This window comes from Neovison vison, chromosome 7 (assembly GCF_020171115.1).
Source record: "Neovison vison isolate M4711 chromosome 7, ASM_NN_V1, whole genome shotgun sequence".
Classification (NCBI taxonomy): domain Eukaryota; kingdom Metazoa; phylum Chordata; class Mammalia; order Carnivora; family Mustelidae; genus Neogale; species Neogale vison.
The window spans coordinates 46,389,124-46,408,788 of NC_058097.1; the positions used below are offsets into that span (position 1 = coordinate 46,389,124).

Genomic DNA, 19,665 nt, shown 5'->3' on the forward strand with positions numbered 1-19,665 from the left:
CACAGGCATTCTTTTTTGCCAGTGCTACAGAGACAGTGTCCTCAGATAATGCTTCATTGAGATTACATAGATGGAAACCAATGGATATTCAGACATTTAGCATGATGATGTGGGATGTGAATCTCAGTAAAATTTGAGGAAGTCACCACCCTTATAAAGAATGACAAGACCTATTAATAGGAAATGTGAGGAACTCTTTACAGTGTGGGGAGGGAATAGGAGGTGGCTCCCTTTAGTCACTGTAAAGGCACAGGTAGCTCTTGCTGGTGTCATTTGATGAATACATGTAATGGGGAAACAAAAGCCATTTTTGCCAAATATGGCTTTCTCTGGCTAGGGAAGTCCTGTTTTATCTTGATGATTTGATTGACCTCCTGTGTCTTCCTGAGGACTAATGCTTTTGGATGTCAGTGATTACTGTACTTCCTTTGGCTAGATCTGTGACAAGGGATGGAGGAGGTGTTGGAGGATGCAATCATGTGGGCAGCTTTAAGATGTCATGTGGTTGAATAGATGTTTGAGACAAAGAAGCCTTCTGGGCAGTAGAATAGGTCAGATCAGCAAGGCATGTGCTATGGTTGTTCCTAAGGCCTGTTTCCCAGGTACATAACCCCAGTGAAGGTAATAAGGTCCACTGTGTTTGGGTGATCCTTCAGGGAAGCTCCTTCCTACTGTGCGGGACCCTCCTCCCTTTCCTCAGCACCATAATGGGTGTCATTGTAGGGGTACCTGGGTGGCTCAGTTATTAAGTGTCTGCCTTAGGCTCAGGTCATGAGCTCTGCATCGGGTTTCATGTTCAGAGGGAAGCCTACTTCTCCCTATCCTTCTGCTGCTGCTTGTGTTCCCTCTCTCACTGTGTCTGTCTCTTTCAAATAAATACAATCCTAAAAGAATAATATTTTTATTGGGGGGTAGGAAAAGAATAAATGAAACAAGATGGGATCAGGAGGGAGACAAACCATAAGAGGCTCTTTTTTTTTTTTTTAAGATTTTATTTATTTATTTTATAGAGAGAGATCACAAGTAGATGGAGAGGCAGGCAGAGAGAGAGAGGGAAGCAGGCTCCCTGCTGAGCAGAGAGCCCGATGCAGGACTCGATCCCAGGACCCTGGGATCATGATCTGAGCCGAAGGCAGCGGCTTAACCCATGAGCCACCCAGGTGCCCAACCATAAGAGTCTCTTAATTTCACAAAACAAACTGAGGGTTGCCGGGGGAATGCCAGGAGAGGGTGGTGGGGTTATGGACATTGGGGAAGGTATGTGCTATGAAGTGTGTAAACCTGGTGATTCACAGACCTGTACCTCTAGGGCTAATAATACATTATCTGTTAATAAAAAAATTAGAAAAGGGAAAAAAATAATATTTTAAAAAATATAAGGAAACTGGTAGAATCATTTATAATCTACTTCTGTCTGCAAGGCCCACCCCCTTAAGCCCTAAGCATGCAACCACCTCCTTCAGACATTAAAAGTATAGCTCTTAGGGGCTCTGGGGGTGAGTCGGTTAAGGGCCTCACTTTGGCTCAGGTCATGATGTGAGGTTCCCAGCACATAGCCCTGCAGTGGGCTCCCTGCCCAGTGGTAAGTTGGTTTCATCTCTCTTCCTCTGCCCATCAGCACCCACCACCAGGAGGGCATCTCTCTCAAAGAAAAAAAAGTGTAGCTCTTTCTGAGCACAAGTACCACCCACATGCTACTTCAATAAACTTATTAAGTTGCACCATAAAACATCACAGAAGTTCTTCTGACCACTGTGCTGAAGGATCCAACAATTTTGTTATCCAGAAACCCAAGCTGGCTGACATTCCTTTGAAAAACCAATGCATAGGGCATGAGTTTTGATTGGAATGGAATATCAGCATTATTCAGGAGGCGAGCCAATTGGAAAGAAGAAAGACTTATGATCAAAAATCAACTCCAAGGAATTTACCGCGCCTTCAGAGTTTAGAAGGAGCTTGAGGACAGTGAATCAGGATGAGGGAACAGGACAGTCTGACACAGTTCTTGATGGCCTGTGCGCTCACTGTGCCTCCTACGGACATTACAGAGGTGCTTACAGGATGTGTATGTGTCCCCAGGCGTGGTTGTGTCAGAGGGTGGGATTACCAGTCCTTCTTAGAGACAATGTGTGATATATAGATGTACAGAGAAGGGTTTACTCCATTCAAGGAAAAGTACACATGCAGAAACTTAAAGGCTTTTAAGTTGGCCCAAAAGGCCAAGCGAGGGTTTCAATTTAAGTTAGAAACCTGTCTTGGGGCTCCTGGGTGGCTCAGTGGGTTAAAGCCACTGACTTGGCTCAGGTCATGATCCCAGGGTCCTGGGATCCAGCTCCACAGTAGGCTCTCTGCCCAGCGGGGAGCCTACTTCCCTTCTCCTCTCTGCCTGCCTCTCTGCCTACTTGTGATCTCTTTCTGTCAAATAAATAAATAAAATCTTAAAAAAAAGTTAGAAACCTGTCTTCAAGGTTTGTCCTGTGATACAAATGGCATTATCACCTTCTGCTGTGATGCCGAGTTGTGTGTGTGTGTGTGTGTGTGTGTGTGTATTCAAGAATCAATTAGATGGAGGAACTTTATTAGGAAGAGAGCGGATCATGATGTGGGAAACAAAGGCAGAAGAAAACATACTAATATCCTTATACCTACAGGTCATTGACATATCCTTGAAACAGGCAGAGTGGGGGTGCCTGGGTGGCTCAGTGGGTTAAAGCCTCTGCCTTCACCTCAGGTCATGATCCCAGGGTTCCAGGATCGAGCCCCGCATCGGGTTCTCTGCTTAGCAGGGACCCTGCTTCCTCCTCCTCTCCTCTCTCTCTCTGCCTGCCTCTCTGCCTACTTGTGATCTCTGTCAAATAAATAAATAATTAAAAAAAAAAAAAAGAAACAGGCAGAGTGACATTCCTCCAAGGACTCCACAGTCATGATGTTAATAGTTTGCTAATGGTAAAAGACAATCCTGACCTGAATTCCCCAACCCCCACCAGGATCCTGTCAGTCTACTTTAACATAAAATATTTCCTTTGGAAACTTCCCTTTTCTCTCAAACACTCTAGCTGCCTATTGGTAAACATCCTCCAAGCAGATGGCCCACGGATAAAAATCAGAAGGGTCCCATGAGTAAGGATTTGTGGTTGGTAATAAATGACCTTTTCCCAAGAACTGATAGCCCCCTCAAGGTTCTGGATACCTTGCTTCCAAAATTCCTTAGATACTTGTGCTATCCCAAACCCCCCTCCAACTTGAAAGTATATAATGGGCCACACCTCATGACAGAGTGCGGTCTTTCTTCCCCTGGGTCCTGTCCACCTGCTTTCACAAAATCACCTTTTGCACCATAGACATCTCGAGAATTTTTTCCTTGCCATGGGTATCAAACCATAACATTGTTTACTACATGGATACCAGAGAGTAATAGTTTATATCACAAATAGTTGCCTACCTATAACAGATACATGAAAGAATGTCCAACATCATTAGCCATCAGGGAGATTCAAATCAAAACCATATTGAAATACCACCTTACGGGGTGCCTGGGTGGCTCAGTGGGTTAAAGCCTCTGCCTCTGGCTCAGGTCATGACCTCAGGGTACTTGGATAGAGCCCTCAGCAGGGAGCCTGCTTCCCTCTCTCTCTCTGCCTGCCTCTCTGCCCACTTTTGATCTCTCTCTCTCTGTCAAATAAATAAATAAAATCTTTAAAGAAGAAAAAAAAAAAGGAAATACCACCTTACACCAGTTAGAATGGCCAAAATTACAAGACAGGAAAGAAGTTTTGGAGAGGATGTGGAGAAAGGGGGACCCTCTTACTCTGTTGGTGGGAATGCAAGTTGGTGCAGTCATATTGGAAAACAGTGTGGAGATTCCTTAAGAAATTAAAAATAGAGTTACCCTAGGACCCTGCAATTGAATTTCTGGGTATTTACCCCAAAGATACAGATGTAGTGAAAAGAAGGGCCATTGGTACCCCAATGTTCATAGCAGTAATGGCCACAATCACTAAAGTGTGAAAGAGTCAAGATGACTTTCAACACCCGAATGGATAAAGAAGCTTTGGTCCATATATACAATGGAGAATTATGCCTTCATCAGAAAGGATGAATACCCAACTTTTGTATCAACATGGATGGGACTAAAAGAGATTATGCTGAGTGAAATAAGTCAAGCAGAGAGAGTCAATTATCATATGGTTTCACTTACTTTTGGAGCATAAGGAGTAACACGGAGGACATTAGGAGAAGGAGAGAAGTGTGTTGGGGAAATCTGAGGTGAGGGATGAAGCAAGAGAGACTGTTGACTTTGAGAAAGAAACTGAGGGTTATGGAGGGCATAGGGTGGGGGGGTTGGGTGAGCTTAGTGGTGGGTATTAGGAAGGGCATATATTGCATGGAGCACTGGGTGTGGTGCATAAACAATGTTGGAATATTGGAAAAAAATAAAATTGAAAAAAAAAAAAAAGAAGAAGAAGAAGAGTTGCCTACCTGGAGGACCAACCATTGTTTGATAAATATTTCATCTTTCCTTTCTCCTCTGAATATAATCCCCTCTTTGGAAATTTTGAAATCCTACCTCCTCCTTCTTCTTTTTTTTTTTTTTTTTAAGATTTCATTCATTTATTTGACAGAGAGAGAGAACACAAGCAGGCAGAGAGGTGGTGGGGAGGCAGTGGGGAGCGGGGGGTGGGGGTGGGAGAAAGCAGGCTCCCCGCTGAGCAGAGAGCCTGATGCGGGGCTCTATCCCAGGACCCTGAGATCATGACCTGAGCCAAAGGCAGAGGCCCAACCCTCTGAGCCACTCAGGCACCCCTCCTTCTTAAGTCACTATGACACAGAAGCGTCAATCACCTTGCAAGGACCTATTTAGCAAGAGGCTTTCATTAAAGTTAACCTGTCCCTGCTCCCCTTCCCCCAGGGGATTTACTTAAAAACAAGTCCCGGAAACCAGCTCCAGGTGACAAAGCCCAGACACAAGGGTGGGTCGGGCCAGGTGGAGATGACCTATCAGAGAGGGTTTGCATACTGTTTCCCTAGCTACCATAGCATCTGGAACGCCCTTTGGGTGCATTTCAGGCACGAATTCTGACCAAGGTAATAGACTGGTTCAAAAGTCTACTAGGGTAAATCGTAATTCAATAGGTCCTAGCATCACTGTGGAGTTTCCTGTGTGTGTGACAATCTCATTGGCCACCTGTGCATGGCCAGGCCCAACCACATGGCCTTTGTCCTTAAAAGCTAGTCTGTGAAAGGAAAAGTGTCGCTCTCTCTTGTAAGAGGTGCGGCCCCGAACATTCGGTTAGATTCTTGATGCTTGGCACAAAAGAAATCTTTGCTTGACCTTTGCTTTATATCAGTCTCACTCCTTTAACCTCAGACCCATTATTGGGGCATAACACTCCTCTCCTTGAGCCTCATGTCTTTCTCATTCCCATAATTAAGAACTTTTTTCTCTACTAAAAATGCCTTACATCATTTTAAGTCTTAGACCAGACGAAGAATTGAGAACAGCGCAGGAAAAACAAACCTTCCTCTCCTCACATTCATTCTGTTGTGTGAACTGACTTCCATGCTTCAGACCTGGAACAGAACATGCAGACAGAGCTGGGGATCAAGGGCAGCATTAGCTTCATTGCTTTGCCAGCCAAGGAGGCCTCAGCAGGTTGGGGCCCTCAAACCTGCAGCCCACTTGGGGAAATAGGCCAAGGGTTTGCTGGGAGATGCTAGATAATGGCCGATTTCCAGAGGAATTTGTCTGTGCCACCAGCCCTGTTCATCATGCTGTCAGGGTGGAATCAGCTTCCTGAAACAAAGGGCTGAGAAGTGAGAAGAGGTCTGTGGGGAAGAGAAAGGTTACTTTTTTGGAAATGAAGTCCCAATGAAGCATTAATTGCTTTATCCTTTGTTCAACTTGATGTTTTTCAAGTGGTTTTCATTTCAGTCACCAAGATAGTTGTTGTCAGAAGACTGCATACTTTACACTGAGAAACCACTCAGTGTTTTCTGAAATGGCTAAAATAAAGAAAAAGGATAACATCCAATTTTCCTGAGAATGCTGAGAATTAGAATTCTCGTACATCGCTGATGGGAGGGTAAAAAGAACATGCAGTGTGGAAAACTATGTGGCAGATCCTTATGAACAGAAACACTGAAGGGGAATATTTTGTCACCCTAAAATATGTCTTTTTGGCCTGTGCATTTTTTTTTTTTTTTGGCTGGTTATTTTGAATCAAAGGCAAATAAAGGAAGAGCTCTGAAATCCTGTGTTTACTTTGAAAGAGATATATGCATTTATACTGGAAAGTTTAGTCTGTGAGGGGTCTCCCTCTGTGTAGCAAAAAGAGGGAGAAGGTGTTAGTCTCCCAAAACTCTGATGGTGAAGGCAGGGCCGAACTCTGCTCCCAGCCCCTGCCTAGGTTCGCCGGCTTGGCCTGGTCACCTTCCCAGTTCCTTCCCAGCAGGCTCACCTGTGGAGTTTCCGGAAGGATCTTCTCTGCGGGCCTCCCCCTCAGATTCTGTCAGTTGGTTTGGGCGAAAACAACACTGTTGTGTTAATTAAGGGCGCCAGGAGATTCTCAGTGAGGCCAGGGGGGAGGCTGAGGGCTTTTGGTGGTTTTCTGAGAGTGGATTTGCTGCTTTGGTCCTGGAGAGGGGACAGGGTATCTGCTCCGTGAGTCTGGGAGGGTCGGGTCCATGCAGCTCATGGTTCCGATGCTGATGCTGAGGTTGTGAGTGGCGGTGGCAGGGGACCCCTCCCTTCCCACAAAACAGGTAAGGAAAATGCAGGGATGGGTGTCCTCACGGGAACTCACAGTTTCTGAGCTGCTCCAGACCCAAAGGACTGGGAAGTTGGGCCTTTTCTGCATCTCCAAGTACTGCCGAGGGCGAGCAGTGTGAGGGCAAGGAGCTCTGTTTCTGGATTTCAGGGCATTTTCTCCTGATGCAGCTGTGATTTCCCCCCAGATCCCTCGTGAGGACGAAATCTAGAGGTGGAGGCGAAGGCAGAAATGGCCGGTTGTCAGGTGAGCCTGGTGTCTCCGCGGAGCCGTGTCCTCTGTTTCTCCACAGACCCTCGTGTTTAGAAGCTACAGATGCGGATGCCTCGAGTCCGGGTGCTTCTGGCTTCTGCGTTCACCTCTTTTTAAGATCTGGTCAGAAGTTATACTCATGGTTAGGACTTTAGAATCCTTCTCTATGTCCCAGAGCCTTCTGTCCTGTGTCCCCAAGCTGGCTTCGATAGGGCATCAGCTGTTGTCACTTTGAATTAAAGTCCCGCGAGGAGTGACAATATTCTGTTGGTGGAAGATCCGGAGGGGAAGGTGTCGAGTCTGAAATTCCTGTGGCTGATGAGGTCTCCTGGGATGTCAGGGAGGGAAATCATTTCTCATTCTGGCTTGTCTGGATTCTCGATCAGCTGTGTGCAGCTGGGGAGCAAGGAAATGTGGACAGAAACTTGGTGGGTATGAGTCCAGAAAAACTTGGAAAGTTCCCATTCTAAGAATGGAGGTGTGTTCCTGGCATTAAACTGGCTTTTGAATGAGCTGTGCAATAGTGGGTGTGAGCTACAAATATGTATCCCAGATTTGATATATGCCATCCTCAGTATAGCGATAAGGAGGGTTTTGTAACTTAGGCCCATATTTGATTGGGGAGTTATGGCTTGACAGCAATCCCCTTTCCTTCCAAATAGCTCCATGGGCATGTAGTACCAGGAAGGCATATTTGGAGTCAGTATTAATGTTTATTTGTAAGGCTTTGGCAATTGCAAAGTGCTAGTGAGCACTATGGCATACTTAGCTTTTCTTACTCTTTTTATGAAAAGTATTGTCATCAGTAAACCAACTGTCATTTGTATTTTTAATAGGGACATCTTAAATCTGGCCACAGAGTAAGCAAGATCAATAACCTCTGAACAGTTTTTGCTCCATAGAGCAAGAAGCACAATGGTCAGGTTCAGGCATACAGGTAACTAGGTTTAAAGTTTGACAAGTTTTAAGTATTATTTCTGGCATATCTGTAAGTGTAGCCCAGTATTTAATAAGTCAGCCCCCATCATTCACTGGTGGCCTTTGGCTTTGAAGACAAATCTGGATCTGATGTGAAGTCATTACAGTCAGGGACTGTCCCATAGTGAGCTTTGAGGCTCTTTTTATGAGGAGGGCTGTTCTAGGCTTTGCTAAAGCATCTGTTTGCAAGAGCACCTCAGAGATGGCTTCTAGGATAAATATGAATAAGGGATGAAATAAGAAGCCCTTTGAGTGGTCCAGCCTTAATGATATCCTGATTACAGAGGATCATCGGCAAGTGGGAGAAAACTTGTCAAGAGATAAGGGGAGTCCCCCATGCATCATCCAATCCAATCATAAAGTGGGGTCATCCATTATCTCCACAAGTCCATAGTTAATGCTATTGAGTGCGGTATGCTGGCTTTCAGGCAATTTCATTATTCCAGCCAAACACAAGGTGATAGTTAAGTTATACAATTGCTGGGGAATCAATTTCATTTTTCCATTTGTTTAAATATTTAAGCTATGTTCCCAATGGGTTCTGTTATTATCCCTTCAGAATATTAGGCAAGATCATGTAATTGAGCTATTGTGCAACTTCTCTGAAGTTTACCTCAAGTTGTCTGGCTTAGGTAACAAACATTTAAAGACAATCAAATCTAGAATTTAACATCCATAAAGGTGTGTTATTAAAAATTTTTTTTCCTCTCTAAAATAACCCTCATTTCCAGAGATAGCCATATCGGGACTAATTTACTTGAAAAACAGTCCAGTTTTAACAAACCTGGCCTAATTATTTACATAAGCTCAGTAAGAACAGTGAGTGATCATATAGATCTTTTAGAATCTGCTTTGCTGGAACTTCTTACAAGGAATCTCTAGGTTGAACTTTTTTTTTTAATATTTTATTTATTTATTTGACAGAGATCACAAGTAGGCTGAGAGGCAGGCAGAGAGAGAGAGGAGGAAGCAGGCTCCCTGCTGAGCAGAGAGCCCGATGTGGGGCTCGATCCCAGGACCCTAGGATCATGACCTGAGCCAAGGCAGAGGATTTAACCCCCTGAGCCACCCAGGCGCCCCTAGGTTGAACTTTTAATAGCTTCTCCGGGACAGAAGCCAAGCCGCGTGTTGCCATCAGACATGCCTGCAATACCTGTCAGTTTGGGTGAACTCACTGCTCACATTCCTTTCTCCTTGCGTTAGAACCACAGTTGTTGTACCATGGGTATCTCAACAATCCTTTCTTCATCATTCACTCCAGAACCCCAATATTCCACATCAGAAACATGTCTAGAATATCTTGACCATTGGTTCCTCTCCCACATCCCAACACTTTGCGCTGGCTCAGGAGGGCTGTGACCTCTGTGTAGTGGATAGAGTTGACTTCTGGGAGTGAAAGGAGTGAAAGTTCTCAACCAAGCAGCCTCCTGCTCCATAGGTTCTTCTTCTTCTTCTTCTTCTTCTTTTAAGATTATTATTATTATTATTTATTTATTTGACAACAGAAATCACAAGTAGGCAGAGAGAGAGGAGAAGCAGGCTCCCCGCTGAGCAGAGAGTCCGATGTGGTACTCAATCCCAGGACCCTGGGATCATGAACTGAGCCAAAGCCAGAGGCTTTAACCCACTTAGCCACCCAGGGGCCCTCATAGGATCTTCTTTAAATCCACACCCATGTCAGGGAGAAGGAAAGGTCGGATTTGGTTCTAGCTGGTGACATTAACGCCAACTTTTATCTTAGGAAACATCATGAACTGTGTCAGTGGCCACTTTGTGACTGTGGTATTTATTGCAGGGACAGCTGACCTTCAAGGATGTGGCCATAGAATTCTCTGAGGAGGAGTGGGGATGTCTGACCCACACTCAGCAGCAACTGTACAGGAATGTGATGTTGGAGAACTACGGACACCTCCTCTTCTTGGGTGAGGAAAACTCCTTCCAGATTTCCCAAACCCCACTCAGGGTTTTATTCCTTCCCATAAAGACTGTCTTTTCGGAGATTTCTCTTGGAATGACTAGAATTCAGATCCAGGCAGAAAGGGAAATAAGTAGATGGAGAGAATAGTCTTCATGGTGTTTCCTTCTCAGCCTTAGCTTCTCCTTCCTCAAGGAAACATCATTGCCTATGTAGATGAGTGGCAGTTCTCAACCTTTAGTGACATAGAATGGTGCTGCTCACATCTTAAACCGACATTTCTCCATCTGATTATCATGTTTACTACTTGGAAGTGTAGGTCAGGATGTGAACTTTGGAAATTCCTCCTGTGAGTTCTTTTTTTTTTTTTTTTTAAGACTTTGTTTATGTATTTGACAGAGAAAGGTGATAAGTAGGCAGAGAGAAAGGCAGAGAGAGGGGGAAGCAGGCTCCCTGACAAGCAGAGAGCCTGATGTGGGGCTAGGTCACAGGAACCTAAGATCATGACCTGAGCTGAAGGAAGAGGCTTATCCCCCTGAACCACCCAGGTACCCCGCCTCCTGCATGTTCTGAAGGGACTGTTGGGGAAGAGCTTTTGGGAAACCATTTTCTAGGATTGTACAATATCGTCTCTTCTCTCCTGAACACAAGACTGATGGAAAGTTAGAATTGGCAGCAATAGTCGTTTTCCTTTTCCCTCATAAACAGGACTCCTTCTGTCAAAGCCAGACCTGATTATATATTTGGAGCAAGAGAAGCAGCTCTGGGATATGAAGAGAAAGGAGACCAGAGGCTTCCATCCAGGGGGTAGGAATGAATGAGGCAGATAACAGAGGGGAGGTCCAAGTCTGAAGGAGGAAGGTAGACCTTATGCAGTGGTTTGAGTAGCTCTCCTTGAATGAAGATTAGTTGGAGACTTGCCCAGTTACCTTTTTTTCTCTCTCGCAGAGGGACATCTGCTCTCCAACATTATCAAGTTCTTATATTTCTCTTGGGATTCTCCTTCAGCCCCAGTGATGGTTCATCATGTTCATAGGGAGAGTCAGGAGACTCTCCTTTGAGGGGGAGGGCCCCCCTAATCTGAGAACTTTCTATTGTTGTGAGGGCTCTGGGGAAGGCATCCTATTTCTGAGGACCTGTATGCTATGGCCTTTGTACATTCTGGTTTTCATTATGGCACAAGTAGGTCAGAGTAGTTGTATGCACACTGGGGTTTGGTGGGGAAATTCCCGGAACACTGGAGACAGATTTTTAATGTTTTCTGGCTTATGCTTTCTAAGGTATGGAGGCTTTAATCTTAGTCTTACAAAATTCAGTTTCAGTACCTTCATAGGATAACAAAGCACTGCCCTAAAATGAGAAAATATACTGCTTTATTTCCCTTCAACTGGTCTTTTTTCTTTTTCTTTCTTTCTTTTTTTTACATATAGAAATTTATGCTCTATGAGTTATATTCCTAAGTGGTGAAATACTGTAATGTCTCTATTTGTTTACTAGAATTCTGACATAAAAAATGATATTGGGGAACTAGTACATTTAGAACTTGAACTTGTAGCCTTTAAGACATTCTCATTTATTACATTATTTTTTAATAATTGCATCATTGTATGATTCTTCTATGAACTTCTTGTAATGTTGTCATGTGTGTTTTCCCTTTCTAATTAGTTTTATATGAGATTTATCTTTGAATTTTTTACATCAAATGTCCTGATACGACATGGGCATGTGCTTTATAAGAAGTGACTTAGACAATTAATAATATTTCCATATAGTTAATTTAAAATTTTTATTTGTTTGAGACAGAGAGAGAGAGAGAGAAAGAGAAAATGAGTACAGAGGGGAAGGGCAAAAGGAGAGGGAGATGCCAAGTCCCTGCTGAGCAGGGTGCCCAGTGTGGGGCTGGATCCCAGAACCCTGAGATCATGACCTGAACTGAAGGAAGATGCTTAACTGACTGACCCCCCCAGGTACCCTAAACTTCCATGTTTGAAAAATCCTTGTGTTCAGTAATGCAATGTTGCTTCATGGGAAATTAATCATGAGCTTTTTCTTCTACTTTCCTCAGAATGCATCAGAATTTAGCCCCAAATATTAATTTCATATACAGTGTCTCTCAGCATATTTCAACATCTATGATGTTTATTTTTTCAGAAATGAAGATGTTGTTTGTTTCTCTGTCTTAACTGAATGGACTATAGGGTTACATTCTGTGGAGGAGAACGAATATATTAATACCATAAAACACGTCTTTCAAGCTTTTAAAGTGTTCATAAAATTCTCATTTATAGCTCTTTATGATTGACTTTCATGAGAATTCTTCACAATATTATAGTCCATGAAGACATGCCACTCAGTTGCTTGTTTTTCATGGGTATGTGGACACAGTTAAAAATTATGGTAACAGAAGTTTTCCTTTTCTCTTATACATCAGTGTTTTATTTAGAAATTAGTGGGTTGAGTTTTCTCTTATTTTGGTTTGGTAATTTCCTAAGAATGTGCTTCCTTGTCTGGCTCATTCTATAATATTAGCTAGGTATCAGTTGGGTTTTATCTGTGCAGGTTGTTAGAGGAAGAGAATTTTCAGGTCAGTATATTTTAGCATATTTCAATACCACGTGAGTATATCTCAAAAAAGAATGAGCTGGGGCGCCTGGGTGGCTCAGTGGGTTAAGCCGCTGTCTTCGGCTCAGGTCATGATCTCAGGGTCCTGGGATCGAGTCCCGTATCGGGCTCTCTGCTCAGCGGGGAGCCTGCTTCCTCCTCTCTCTCTGCCTGCCTCTCTGCCTACTTGTGATCTCTCTGTCAAATAAATAAATAAAATCTTTAAAAAAATGAGCTTTATGCTTTTTGCTGGAAAATTCTGTGTGTTTTTGTCTTGTGTTTGTATGTCACACATATATACTGTGTCACCCCTACTTTTTGTCTCCTTGGTGAGTGGTCAGTGAACGTCGTGCCATGTCTAGGTGAGTTGTCATCCACATAGAATCAATTTTACCATGTATTTGTGCGTGAATTTTTTTCCAATTTATTTATTTTCAGAAAAACAGTATTCATTATTTTTTCACCACACCCAGTGCTCCATGCAAGCCGTGCCCTCTATAATACCCACCACCTGGTACCCCAACCTCCCACCCCCCCCGCCATTGTGGGTGAATTTTTATACTCTGCATGAGAGAAATACTTTTTTGAATTCAGAGTAATTTTCAACATTTTATACTTCTGTATATACTTCTGTTTTGGCATGAAATACAGAAGATACACTTTATCTAATTAATTGTAGGATTAATATCCATGATATGTCTTGGTACCTTTGTCATTGAGTTATGCATCTTTTATGAGTATTTTCATTGCGGTAACCTTAGAGATTCATTAAAACAACTTAACTGAAAATGAACCTTTTAATTTTGTTATTTTTTAAAGATTTTATTTATTTATTTGACAGAGAGATCACAAGTAGGCAGAGAGATAGGCAGGAAGAGAGGGAGAAGCAGGCTCCCCACTGAGCAGATAGCCCAGGGTGGGTCTCCATCCCAGGACCGTGAGATCCTAAACTGAACCGAAGGCAGAGGCTCAACTGACTGAGCCACCCAGGCGCCCCTAAAACAAACCTTTTAAAACTCAGTGTCAATTATATAGAAAACTCTTCTTCCTGTCTCCACCCCTGTGCACCCTCCCGACTTTGTTAACGACGTCACAAATTCTTTTATGTTGGATCCTTTATTATCCACATTTGTGATTTTTATTTTTCAAAACAAAACTCTGTAGCAGAAATAAATGTGACTAGTATCTCATTGCAACACACAGCACGTTTGTGTAATTGTCTACATATTTATGTTCAGCGGAGAGCTCTGTGTTCTCATGTGGTTGTAGTTTCTGGGTAGAATCCTTTTATGTCATCTAGAAAGACTTCCTTTAATGGTTCTTGTAGGACAGATCCACTGGTAAGCTTAGAGGGGTTTTTACTTGGGAATATCTTCGTTTCTGCCTCTGTGGAAAAGAATTTTGCTCGATAAAGTATTGTTGGTGGCTGTTTTTCAATCTTTGAGTACCTGAGTACGTTATGCCTGGCCCCATTACTGTTTGGGCTGCTGAGAATCCTCCTAGTGATTTTCTAGAAGCTTTTTTCAAAATGAAGTGGGTTTGCCATTGCGTTTCTTTTTAATTTTATTTATTTGTTTGTTTATTCATTTATTTATTTATTTGACAGTGAGAGGTCACAAGTAGGCAAAGAGGAGGTAGAGAGGGAGAAGCAGGCTCCCTGCTGAGCAGAGAGCTGGATGGAAGGGCTCAATCCCAGGACCCTGAGATCATGACCTGAGCCAAAGGCAGGGGCTTAACCCACTGAGCCAGCCAGGTTCCCCTGTCATTGTGTTTCAATAGTCTCTCTTCATCTGTGGTGTTGGGTGGGTTAATTACAACATGTCATGAGTTGTCCCATTCTTTGTATGTGCTCAGTTGTATATACCATAGTTTTATAAGGAAGTAATTTGAAGAAGTTAAATATGAAGGCAATCATAATGAAAAGACATTTACTGTAGTGCACTGGATTTATCAAGCAAACGTCTCTGTGTTTAACTCGACCGTTATTGATGAAATCACATTATTCAATGGTTAACTGTATTTGTTAGCAGATCTGAAAGGATTTCGTGGCAGGTAGATCTCTAGAGAGGGTCAATTATTTTCAGTGTGATTCATTTTCCTTTTGACTCTATTTTGTACATGTATATGGGGGTCCAAAGACAGCCAGAGTAGCAGAAGTTTCATCAGATAAACTAGCCTTTTATCTTTTGTTTATACTGCTTTGATATCAGGGTACTGCTGATCTCACAAAATGGTTTTGAGTGTATTTCTCCATCTCAAAATTATAAGATTTTTTTTATTGCTAAGATTTTGATAATGATTGTCAGGAATGAGTTTGTAAATGTTAATTTCTTTCTCTTGTCCTGAACCATGGCTCACCATCTAATGCTCAGGGGTTCTCCCCAACGATCGCTAATTGAACAAAGTCACTACAAATGTAATAATAAGCCACAGCTACACAATTCTCAAGGACTATTGATCAAATTTTACCCTGTATATTTTTCCTGTTGTTTTGTGAGGATAGAGAACACAAGCAGAGTTTTAGGGTTTTGATCTGCACAGAATGCAATATCTCATATTAAGCTAAAGACAGATTTTGAAGTCCCAGAACTAAGTAGGAAGAAGCACATGTACATACATATGTGTGTGTACCTATATCTTCAGAAGGAAAAGGAATCTTGGCTCAAACCAGGTTACTTCCAAGTTTGAAAAGTGATGATTTCCTACAAGCAAAGAGATTCTAGCTTCATAATAGAAATAGTTTTCTTCTTTGTATTGTATTGAATTTATGCTTCCTATATCTTGTGTATCTTAGTTTGAGAATCTCCCCATGTGAATCGTCTCTTACAGGGTTTTACTCCTGTAGGATCTACTCTGTTTTCCTTATTCCTCTGTCGACCAGTGCTTAGCTACCTTGATAGAGATTTTAACAAGAGTTTCTATGGACTGACAATGTATTCTAAATTTAATTTAAATGTGAGAGTAATTCTCCAGGGAGCATTATAAATTCCATGTAGTTAAATTGATAGTCTTCACTCCTGCCTTTGCGATTGGAGAAGAGTTCCTTAGTTATTCTTCTTTTCCCTTCTAGGAAGTGATGTCATCCATGTTGGTCACTTCGGTGTCAGCATTTGATTAGGTAAAAACATGGAGATTTCATGAATCCTGATTTTTTATTTTTTTAAACACTTACTTGAAGGAAACAAAGATGGGACAGGGCTGGGTGCTGAGTAGATGTTCTAACTTAAACAGAACACAGTCTTCTGTTAGGAGTGATGGAGCAGCCCAATGGAAGAGATGAAACAGATCTAGGCTGAAACATTGGCCTGAATTCTTCATCTGGGGAGAGGACCCCTGTCCAAGGCTACACTACTGACTCTGAATCTAGAAAGAAAAATTGTACTCCCTTTCTTCCCAAATTCTGTCCTCTTCTTCTGTCTCATCTCTATTTCAGGGGTGGAGGCATTACAGCTGACTTTCCTCCTGTGTTCTGGAAACCTCTTTGTCACTGCACTCCCCCACCCACCTAAGCCATGCAGGCTTAGGTGATTGTTAGAGATACAGGAAAGGGATTTCTGCTACACTGACCACATCACAGAATTATCTGTTAGGATATATGGTCAGTATGTTCTGTACCGTGTTACATTTTCATGGGGAGGTGAGGTCCTGATGACTCCTGGTCAGCCATCTTTCTGACATTGTCTGAGTGACTTGATGCTTCTGTATTAGAATTCTTCAGTATATTCTTCTGAATGTAGTAAGTGCAGTGGTTTTACATTTATTTGGTATCTTTCAGCTCTATCTTCACATGAGACCCAGAGTTTCCTGCTACAGTGGAGCATAGAAGGTTCTTTCCAGAACGGGTCAACGCACAGATACAAAGATAGTGCTGTTGAGATTTTATACTTGTGCACAGACTGGGACAATCATGGGGAGAGTGAAGGGCCTCAAAGAATTCCTGGACGATACACCCAAACCAAGGCAATTGCCCTTAATGAGAATGTCACTGTCCCAAATGGTGAAGGATATAAACCGCTGCAGAAAACCTCCATTTTTAAGTCAACTGTTTCTGCAGAACAGTGTGTTTCTGTCAGCACAAGCTCCAGTCAGATAGTCAATCATAGCGATTTGTGGACAGACTACTTGGAACATCTGGAAAGTAACCTAGTCCATTGCGAGAGTAATGATTTGAGTCATTTGGAAAATAGGATTGGTCTGACCTTAGATCAGAGTTTTAGAAATGAAGAACAAAGTCCTCAGTGGGATCCATATGAGAGGGACTTCACTGAGGAGTCGACCCTACAGTATGACCAGAGGCTTTTCACTGGAGACAGAATTGCTCAATGCACTGAATCTGAGAAAACATTGAACCAGGGCTTCAGGGTTCACAGATGTGTCAGGGCTAGGTTTGCAGAGAACCATCATGAATGTGATAAATGTGGGGAAGGCTTTCATCCAAGCTCTAACCTCAGTATACATAATGGTCACCATTTGGGAGACAGTCCTCACAAGGATAATGAATGTGGGACAGCTCGTAACCAGTCCTCCAGTGTTGCTGATCATCAGAGAATTCATGAGGGAAAAAGCCCATTCACATCTAATAAACCAGGGACCATGTTTAGTCAGTCAGCAAGCCTAAACATCAATGAGATAATCCCTCAGGGAGAGGAAACTTACATTTTTAAGGAATGCGGTAAATCCTTTGACTGCCACTCAGCACTATCTCAACATCAGCGAATGCATACTGGAGAAAAAATACACAAATGTGAAGAAGGTGGTCAAACCTTTAAGGACTGTTCATCAGAAAATGGACATTTGCAGATCTATTCTGGAGAGAAACCCTGCAAATGTCAAGAATATGGCAAGGCTTTTAACAATCACTCAAGTCTCTATAGACCTCACCAAATTCATATTGCAGGGGAAAATTACAAGTGTAATGAATGTGCCAAAGCCTTTACATCATGCTCAAAACTTATTCAACATCAGAGAATTCATAGTGGAGATAAACCTTACCAGTGTCAACAGTGTGGCAAGAGCTTTTATCACAGCTCAACCCTTACTCGACATCACAGAATTCATACTGGAGAGAAACCTTACCAATGTCAAGAATGTGGCAAGAGCTTTAACCAGAGGTCATCCCTTACTAAACATCACAGAATTCATACTGGAGAGAAACCTTACCAATGTCAAGAATGTGGCAAGAGCTTTAACCAGAGTTCATCCCTTATTAAACATCACAGAAGTCATAGTGGCGAGAAACCTTACCAATGTCAAAAATGTGACAAGGCCTTTAACTGCCTTTCATACCTTTCTGAACATCATAGAATTCATACTGGAAAGAAACCTTACCAGTGTCAAGAATGTGGTAAGGCCTATGCTGTCCCTTCACAACTTACTAAGCATCGCAGAATTCATACTGGACAAAAACCTTACCGATGTCAAGAATGTGGCAAGGGCTTTAGTGACAGGTCAACCCTTACTGAACATCACAGAATTCATAGTGGAGAAAAACCGTACCAATGTCAAGAATGTGGCAAGGCCTTTACCTGGAGGTCGAATCTTTCTCGGCATCAGAAAACTCATAGTGAAGAGAAACCTTACCAATGTCAAGAATGTGGCAAGGCCTTCAAGTGGAGGTCACATCTTTGTCAACATCACAATATTCATAATGCAGAGAAACCTTACCAATGTCAAGAATGTGGCAAGGCCTTTAACTGGAGGTCAGGTCTTGCTAAGCATAAGAGAATTCATTGTGGAGAAAAATCTTACCAATGTGAAGAATGTGGTAAGCCCTTTAAGGACAGCACAACTCTGATTGAACATTGCAGAACTCATACTGGAGAGAAACCTTACCAATGTAAAATATGTGGCAAGGCCTTTAACTGCCTTTCACACCTTTCTCAACGTCATAGAATTCATACTGGGAAGAAACCTTACCAATATCAAGAATGTGGCAAGACCTTTTGTTACAGGTCAGCCCTTACTCAACATCACAGAACTCACACTAGAGAGAAACCTTACCAATGTCAGGAATGTGGCAAGACATTTAAGGTGAACTCACACCTTAGTCGACATAGCAGAACTCATACTAGAGCATAACCCTATAAATAATCCAAAAATGTGTCAAGGCCTCTAACTGGTGCCTAAGGCTTAGTCAGCATTGAATTTGTAATAGAAAGACATCTTACCAATATCAAGACTGTGGCAAGGCCTTTAGACACAGCTCAGGCCTTACTCAACATTACACAATTCATACTGGAGAGAAACCTAACCGATGTCAAGAATGTAGGAAGGCCTTTATACACAGCTTAACCCTTACTCCACATCACAGAATTCATACTGGAGAGAAACCTGGTGAATGTCATGAATGTGGCAAGGCCTTTAACTGGAGGTCAAGTGTTACTGAGCATCAGAGAATTCATCCTGGAGAGAAACCTTAGCAACGTCAAGAATGTTGTTAGGTGGGGCTCCTGGTGGGTCAGTTTGTTGAGTGACTTCCTTTGGCACAGGTCATGATCTTGGACTTCCTGGATCGAGTCCCACATCCAGCTCCCAGGTCCTTGGAGAGTCTGCTTCTCCCTCTGATGATCTTCTCAATCCACTCCTCACTCTGATGCTCTCTCTCACTCATTCTCTCTCAAATAAATAAATAAAACCTTAAAAAAAAAAGAAAGAATGTTGTTAGGCCTTTACATGCACTCAGTCCTCACTAAACATCATAATATTCATACTAGATAGAAGGCTTACCAGTGTATAGAATGTAAGAACACGGGCACCTGGGTGGCTCAGGCAGTTATGTGGCTCCCTTCAGCTCAGGTCATGATCCCAGCGTCCCGGGATTCAGCTCTGCATCAGGCTCCCTGCTCAGTGGCCAGCGTGTTTCTCCCTCTCCCCCTGCCTGACCCTCCTCTCTACTTGTGATCTCTTTCCATCTCTCTGTCAAATAAATAAATAAAATCTTGAAGAATGAAAGAAAAAGAGAATGTGAGCAAAATTGGTTAAAGAGTGCTCACCGATTCATGCCTACGAGAAAATTCATATTAGACAGTAACCTCACAAATAGAACCAGCGCGGCAAGGCCTTTCTCCAGCATGCACGCCTTCTAAACTGAGAATTCATACTGGAAAGACACCGGATGAATAATGTGGCCAAGCCTCCAGCAAGCACACAACC

At 42.7% G+C, this 19,665-nt stretch overlaps 1 protein-coding gene across 1 annotated transcript; it reads left to right on the forward strand.

The window, feature by feature from the left end:
• The first annotated feature begins 1,975 nt into the window (after nt 1–1,975).
• LOC122913318 (zinc finger protein 676-like) lies at nt 1,976–18,967 on the forward strand. Its single transcript, XM_044260082.1, has 4 exons — nt 1,976–2,065; nt 9,793–9,919; nt 16,289–18,464; nt 18,716–18,967. Exons 1-4 carry the CDS (start codon nt 1,976–1,978, stop codon nt 18,930–18,932), a joined length of 2,610 nt encoding a protein of 869 aa, XP_044116017.1. The 3' UTR covers nt 18,933–18,967.
• The last annotated feature ends 698 nt before the right edge of the window (nt 18,968–19,665 follow it).